At 48.8% G+C, this 7,782-nt stretch overlaps 1 protein-coding gene across 2 annotated transcripts; it reads left to right on the forward strand.

The window, feature by feature from the left end:
* The first annotated feature begins 1,465 nt into the window (after nt 1–1,465).
* Nucleotides 1,466–7,593, forward strand: Pdrg1 (p53 and DNA damage regulated 1). Of its 2 annotated transcripts, none has more exons than XM_010628463.3 (5): nt 1,466–1,662; nt 3,255–3,330; nt 4,554–4,628; nt 6,069–6,149; nt 6,744–7,593. In XM_010628463.3, the coding sequence occupies exons 1-5, from the start codon at nt 1,576–1,578 to the stop codon at nt 6,824–6,826; spliced, it is 402 nt and encodes a 133-aa protein (XP_010626765.1). In that variant the 5' UTR covers nt 1,466–1,575; the 3' UTR covers nt 6,827–7,593. The 2 variants fall into 2 exon arrangements, with proteins under 2 accessions (XP_010626765.1, XP_010626766.1); XM_010628464.3 differs by lacking the exon at nt 1,466–1,662 and adding an exon at nt 1,686–1,811.
* The last annotated feature ends 189 nt before the right edge of the window (nt 7,594–7,782 follow it).

The raw sequence follows: 7,782 nt of genomic DNA on the forward strand, positions 1-7,782 counted from the left end.
CACCTGGCAGGGTCAAGGGTCAGCCTGTCCCGCCTATCTGGGCCTTCAGGTGGAGGGGACTCAGTGCTGGGCAGGCCCAAGGGTGCCTGTGAGTCTCCTTTGGCAAATGTATCCTTCCTTCACAAGGCCTGTGTCTGAATTTCCAAACCATAAGGTGTTTACACAAAACATCCTGGGTTTGGTGACAAATTCACCCTCAATGAGGAATCCTTAATGAGTCTCCCTCCTTCCCCACACTAAGCAGCTGCAGGGAAAATTAGCTCTGCCTCTTCTCTGGTAGCTGAAGACAAAAAGGCCAGGCAAAGGAGAGTTGCTACGGTGACTTCTGTGGCCACAATTTGGGGTAGAGTCTAGAGGCAGCTGTGTAATGGAGACCAGAGCATTTCCTAAACCAGATTTGCACCTGACTTGCTGTGTGATGAGGCACTGCGCCTCCCTGGCTGTACTGTGTGAGACGGGGCAATAACAATCTCTGCAAAGATCTCTGTGAAACTAAACAAGGCAGAGTGTGAGAGGCCTAAGTTACCACGAGTCAACAGGAGATAATAAAGCTGGTTATGGTGGCACATGTCTGTGATGCCAGCACTCTGGGAGTCTGACTCAGGAGGGTCACAAGTTTGAGCCCAGAGAAGGCAACTTAGTGACTTAAGGAGACCTACACCCCCCCCAAAAAAATGCAATGAAGATAAGAAGCCAGAATCATGGAGGCAGGCGACAGGGTCCTCACTTCCCTCTGAGCCTTAGTGTTTGCAGCTATACAACGGGGGCTTGGGCACAAAGATCTCTAGGGAACCCTCTGGTTCCATCTTGCCATTGCTGTTGGCTGCCTCTTCTGGGAAGGCTCCTGGGACCCTATGGCCCCCACGGATGCATGTCCCAGCTTTTGTAGGACTGCGTTCCTGAGATGGCACTCACTGCTTATTGCCTAATTCTCCAGGGCCTTCTTTGGGACTAGGTCAACTACTCTGGATATTGGGCTTTAACAAAGTAGCTCAAGGTGCACGGCGTTCAGGCAAAATTTAAAGTGGTTACTGCTTTCTTCCCATCCTTCAGGGAGAGACGGGAGAATTTCTACCCACTTTTATTTACAGATTGGAAAATGAAGGTATCAGAGATTAGCTCTAAGTCACACTTCCACATAGGCTTTCTTAGTGTTCATTAAACAGAGGGAAACGCTTTATTACTATCTTCCATAGTATATAATTCTTTAACACTAATTACCGGAGTTTCCGACTAGGATAAAGTTTCAAAAGGGTAAGAATTTTGTTTTTCTCACTGCTACCTCCTCCCCACTTTAAATTGCCTGGCACAGGGTAGGTTCTCGTGAAGTATTTGAAGGGAGGGAAGGTAGCAGCACCTCAGACTGTTCTTTCAGGCCTGCAGGGGGCGCTGCAGCCCCGCCCCCAAAGCCAGGCCCCGCCTCTGGCGTCCAGCTGTCGTCCATGCTTTGGCGCTTGCGCACCGTCCGTCACTGCGCAGGCGTGCCGGAAGTCCCGTCAGTGCAGCGCGAGAGCTGAGAGTCAGACCGGAACCTGAGCGGATCCTTGGTGGAAGTTCACGGAGTCTTCGGTAGCTATGCTGTCCCCGGAGGCAGAGCGGGTGCTGCGATACCTTGTCGAGGTGGAAGAGCTCGCCGAGGAAGTGCTGGCGGATAAGCGGCAGGTGAAAGGCCCGTCCGCGGCGCGGGGGTCGCCGACTTGACCTGGCTGCGGCCCGTCGACCCCACGTGACAGACGAGGGCGGTTTGAGATAACGTGGGTCAAATGCTTGGCCCGACGCGGCGCGTCGCTCACTCATTCGGCTGGTCTGAAGTGAGCGCCCGCTCTGCTGGACATTGTCTTTCTTGCCCCTTCGGGATTCTGACCCATTGTCGCCCTGGGTGGTTTCCCTAAGCACCCATTTTAGAATGCAGTTCTGGACTCGATCATTGACCTGTGTAACCCAAGGCTATGAGGAGACGAGGACAGAGAAGAGGCAGAGTAGGGGCCGAGGGGGGGTGCTGGTCACGCAAGGCCGTTTAGACGAGCACAGGGAGTTTGTCTTTGGTTCTGATTTTTAAGGCCTGAGTCTTTGAAGAGAGTGGGCGTGGGCGTGTAGTTGGAATAAGGTTATAAAATAATCCGGCTGCCGCGTGGAGCACAGGATACAGGAGGCCAGGGTGGAAACAGGGAGACCAGCAAGGAGCCATTACCATCGTCCAGACTTGATGGATTTGGACCAGTGGTGGGGATGAAGAGAAGTCAACAGTCAGAGATACGTTTTGAAGATGGACACAGTGGGCTGTGATGATAGTTACATGAAGAGCTGGGAGAGCTGGAGGAGGCAGGCATGGCTCTTGACTGCCTTTTATCTCCATTATGAAGGCTTGGGTCAAGTACTCACTGAGAAGGGGAAGCACCTATCAAGTAACACTGTATGAAGGAGTGACCAAGAGACTAATAAGACTGATAAATATGTAGCAATTGATGCTTATCGATCAAATACCTACAGGGTATCAGGTACTGTAAGCTCATTTAGCTCCTTGCTCAAGGCACTAGTTTAGTTATACGCCCCAGGGTTCTAACCTGGGTGTTGTAGCTCCAGGGCCATCACTGTCAAAGCAAAAACTGGCCTCCTCACTCCAGAGTAGCTGTTGTGCTAGTGTCTCTTCTGCTGCTGCTCCTGTCAGGTATTGCTTTTGTTTGTTTTAGATTCAGGTTGGCATTGAACTCACTCTAATCCAAGCTGACCTGGAATTTCTGATGATTCTCCTGCCTCAGCCTTCTAAGTGTTGACATTACAGGTGTACACACCACACCCGGCTGTTGTTGGGTTTCTTAAACTGGGTAAGAGGTAGAAGAGGGCTGGGGATTTTTAGCTCTGGTGCTGTGTCTGAAGGTCCTGAGTTGTATCTCCAGTATAAAGATAAAAAAAAAAAAAAAAAAAAAAGAAGCAGGTAGAAGAGCTTGTCTGAATATAGAGCTTCTTAGGCCTGCTTAATCACTCCCTGGTGATTCTGATACGCTCTCAAGTTTGCATGGATACTACAAAGTTACCAAGTTAGCCAGCAAACATTTTCTCAGCACCTTCTTAGAACCAGGCCTCTGTGTAAAGTGTTGTCTTTAAGGACCTGGAAGGTTAGTGGGAGGAGAAGTACATTCACCATCAGTTCATTTTAGGAAGTAACCCACAAGTGGTGTCTTCTCAGCCTCTTGTCTGAAAGATGACAGGTTGGGGCAACAGGTAGCTGAGCTTCCATCCCCTCCTGTTTTCAGATTGTGGACCTTGACACCAAGAGGAATCAGAATCGAGAGGGCCTGAGGGCCCTACAGAAGGATCTCAGCCTCTCTGGTAAGTTGTGACTTCCTCACTGCAGCCCTAAAATCTACTGTCTTTCTTTGAAGGACTTTGTCTTAAACCTAGTAGAGACCAGGTAGGAGGCCACAGATGAGTTACTCAGCCTTGTGGGAAACTGAAATAGCTTGTGGAGAAGAGGGAGCAAATGTTGCAGGTCTTACATGAGACTGTGGCTTAGGATTTTAGTTGCTCACTTCATTGACTGGCTGTTAGCTCCTGGCTCATTGGTGATTGCAAACACTTGAGAATGGTGGTGGTGGTGGTAGGGATATATGAAAATGACAGTTCCTACCCTTGTATTCTACAGACAAGGAAAACAGCATAAACTAGATCACGGAAATTGTGACAGTGAATGATGGAATTAGACATAGTGTTAAGGATACAGGACTGATGAGGGGATGGGCTCCTTAGATGAACCAAGTGGCTGTGGCATAAGTAGAGGGCAAGGAGGAGCATAAGTTGAGCCTGGAGAGATAGGCAGCAACCACGTCATAATGTAGGACCTTGAGGGCCTAGGGAAGACATTTGTGTTTTATTTAAAGAGCACTGGGATGTGCAAAACCTCTCACCAAATAACATCCAGGGTTGTCCTACAAGACTGCAGGTAACCCAGACCCCCATGGACGCTCCCTATCTTCTGTCCCCTCATTCATTGACTCACACTGGTGTTTGTTGTTCCTGATACCCAAGCCCACTATAGATTCTTGCTGTTCCTATTTCCTCTGCCTGGTCCTCCCCAAGATAAACCCTCATTTCCTTCAGGTCTTTGCTGGATGTCACGTTATCAGTGAGGCCTTGGACCACTGGATATAAGTAACAAGTCCCTCTCTCCCTCTAGCATTCTATCCTTATTTAGCTTTATTTTTCACTGCAGCCCTTATGAGAGTCTGACAAGTCTTATCTTTGCTTATTCCCTGTTCTCCACTATAACATGAACTCCATGAGGGCAGGAACTCTTTTTCTCTTGTGTTTTCAGCATCTACAACAAAGACTGATAATTGGTGCTCAAAAAACACTTTTCTAGAGAATGGGTGTGGTGGCACATGCCTGTAATCCCAGCACTCAGGAGGTGGGGCAAGAGGCTCACCATGAGTTCGAAGCCAGCCTGGGCTACATAGTGAGTTCAAGGACCCCCTGATCTACATAGTGATAGTCTGTCTCAAAAAACAAAAACAAAAAACCCAACTTGTTGAGGAAATTATCATTTGCCATTTCAGAAGATGTGATGGTTTGCTTTGGGAGCATGTTTATCAAGATGCCTCACTCTCAGACGAAGGAAATGATCGAGAAAGGTAAGGCTGCCTGGGGCTGGGTCAAGGATCTGTCCACTTTTCCTACCTGCCTGGGCTTAACCCAGAACTTAGATTCAGGCTTTGAGCAGTTTGATGGAAGGCAGAAACTCTGTGTTACAGGGTTTATACTGATAGGGATAACAGAAAACCCAGCAGTTTGAGGCTTAAAGAAATATGGTTCTATTTTTTTTCATGTAAAATTTGCCCCGAAGACTGGCACAGCTGTCCAGCTGTGGCACCTTGGCATGCTGTCATGGTTGTTGCACCACTGTTACAGCATTACAGGCTTTATGTCCATGTGCCAGAATGAAGGCAAGGCAAAAAGCTTCCTCCACAAATGGCCTTGCCTTCTTTTTGGAAATAAGATCATTTTCCCCGGGGACTTTCTGCTAACACCTCATTGGCCAAAGCCACCTATAACAACTGCAGGGGAACTTGGATGAGATTTTTCTTATCCCCTTCAATAGAGACTGGGTTGAAAATGGAGATTTGGGGAGCACACCTTTGGGTAGAGATGGTGAACCTTTCAGAGTTTTCAGTGATAATAAAATAGCCGGCTGTGGTACCTGTGCCAAAGGTTTGCCACCGCTGCCTAGGGTGTGCCACAGCGTGGACACCCAGTATGTTACTTAAGTCTCTAAAGCCATAAGATTCTGAAGCTCTTTAGAGAAGCATCATAAGGGTTCAGGTTCTGGTGCTGAGTTCTGTTGGCCCACAAATGTAATCTAGTACCTATATCTAGAGGGTTTCTGGGTTGTGTTCAGGGTTCTAAGCACCAGGCTAAATAATTTCATTGGTTCTCAGGGATTGACAGACTAGACAAACTCATGAGGCACTACTTATTTACAAAGAAAAGTAGAACCATCACCTGGGGCCCAAAGCTTGGCCAGTCAGGCCTTCTGTCAGAAGAATGAAAGTCTACAGGAGGGCAGACCAGCCAGAATGTCTGTAAAAGCAGATGGAATGTTGTTCACAGCAGTGAGTTGGTCACCAACCTCTGTCATTGTGCCACTACTCTGAGGTACAGTCCATGACTATTAGGGTGACCTTTTCTGTTCACTTGGTTAATTAGGTTGAGCTGGAACATTAGGCTTACTCACTGATTATTTTAAGTCACTTGTTTCAACAGTTGTGCTTTTCTAAAAACTCCATGCCTTGATGGACTTGTGTTTGTAAAATTTCTCAGCCATCTAGGATCGGCTGGGTCCTTCATGCGCTGGCCACCCCAGTGTACTATGCATAATGAGAAAAAGATGACTGAACCAAGATTTAGGATAGGTGCTCAGCCCTGCCCTTGGCCAGATGGGCTGGGCAGGTTATGTCCCTCTGGCATTTAGTCTCTTGCTCATAAGGAGGTTGGGGGAGGCTGGTGTCCCACTGCCTGGGTCCTTCTGTCTGTAATACAGCCTTGTTCTCTGTTTGTCTGCCTCACTTTTTCAGATCAGGATCACCTGGATAAAGAAATAGAAAAACTCCGGAAACAACTTAAAGTGAAAGTCAACCACCTCTTTGAGGCTCAAGGTATTGGCCTGGGGGAATTGGGAACCAGGAGGGCAGAGAACTGGCCGTACATACTCAGAAGGGCAAGAGTAGGAAGCCCCCAAGAGGTGAGCAGTGGCCAGAACTGTGTGTGCAAGGTGCTAGAGGTGTAGGCAGCGAACAGTGGTTATCTGTAGCTGCCCAGAGATGAAATGCATAGGGAAGGTTATGAGTCTTAACCCTGACACAGCTTCTTTTCTAGGCACCAGGCCTGGAATGATCTCATATTACATGCCAAGGTAGCTCTTACAGGAATCTTTGTAGGCCTCAGTCAGAGGTCAAGAGAAGAACTGAAATTCTGGGTAAACCCAAGCACTCTAGATAGATCCCAGATCTGACAAAATATTTGGCAGTCTCTGGAGAGCAGCACTGTCTTCACACGTTGTCCGTGGCCCAACAGGATGTTGATGAGCATTACCCAGTGCCCTCCGGGTCTGAGGCCCACTCCCATCAGACCTTGGGCCAGACTTGGTATGTGAACACAGTGCTAGCCATTTTGCTCGGCCTGACTCTGGAGCCAGCAGGATGTGGGGCAGCAAGAGGCCAGCCTTTCACATATTGTCTTCTTCCCCACAGGCAAGCCGGAGCTGAAGGGCTTTAACTTGAACCCACTCAATCAAGATGAGCTTAAAGCTCTCAAGGTCATCTTAAAAGGATGAGACTCCAGTACTTTTGGGGCCTGTGACTAGCATCTCCCCTGCCATCGTGGAGGATCCAGTACCTTAGGCCTTGAAACCTGGAAGGACAAGATTGGCTCTGCAGGGGCACAGACATCAGGAATCTGGCTGTGGTTCCCACACAAAGCTTCTGTCACAGTGCTTGGCTACTCTGCAGCAAGCAGTAGGGGTCCCTCAGCCTTTCCCTGTGGACTGTGCCTGACCACTGGTGCTCGGGGACACAAGACCTATTGACAGTGCCTGGCAGCCACCAGTAGGTGTGGGTGTGAGAATGGCTGCAGCAGGCGCTTCTCAACAGTGGCCTGCTGTCTGTATGGGCTCTGCAAGAGGATGAGGGATGGGAGATGGGAGAGGGTGGAGTGGGAGCCTCTGGTCAGCATTCCTCAGAACGGAGAGGTGGTTTGGGAGAGCGAGTGGTGAGTGCAGTAAAGCAGGAGGCAGGCAAGTGACCTCTGCAGGAAACACAGACTTTGGGTGCTCCGTGTTCACACAGCTATCTAGGGGCAGGCACATTCCCCCAGTGCCTCCACTCTGGCCTTGTTCCTGCTGCTTCCAAGCCCCTGTGACTGCTCTTAGATTGGGTGATCCTTGCAGAGGTGACTCAGGAAGATCTAGCAGGTTACCCCTTACTGCTGCTTTGCGAATGTCCTCCCTGCCTTCCTGGTCTGAGATCCTGGTGTTTGGGCTGCGGGGAGAGAACTGTTCTGTATGCTCTTTGAGGGCTCAGTAAATGTTACTTAAGTGAACAGATGTTGATAGTCTTGTTTTTTGTTTTGTTTGGGTTTTTTTTGGTACAGGGGATTGAACTTGGGTCCTTGCGCTTGCAAGGCAGGTCACCCAACTGCTGAGCTAAATAAATCCCCGGCCCGCAGATGTTGATAGTCTTTATCTGAGGGTATAGCCTTTTTTTTTTTTTTTTTTTTTTTTTTTTTGATAGG

This window comes from Fukomys damarensis, unplaced genomic scaffold (genome assembly GCF_012274545.1).
Source record: "Fukomys damarensis isolate Sample0158 unplaced genomic scaffold, DMR_v1.0_HiC HiC_scaffold_22, whole genome shotgun sequence".
Taxonomy (NCBI): Eukaryota; Metazoa; Chordata; class Mammalia; order Rodentia; family Bathyergidae; genus Fukomys; species Fukomys damarensis.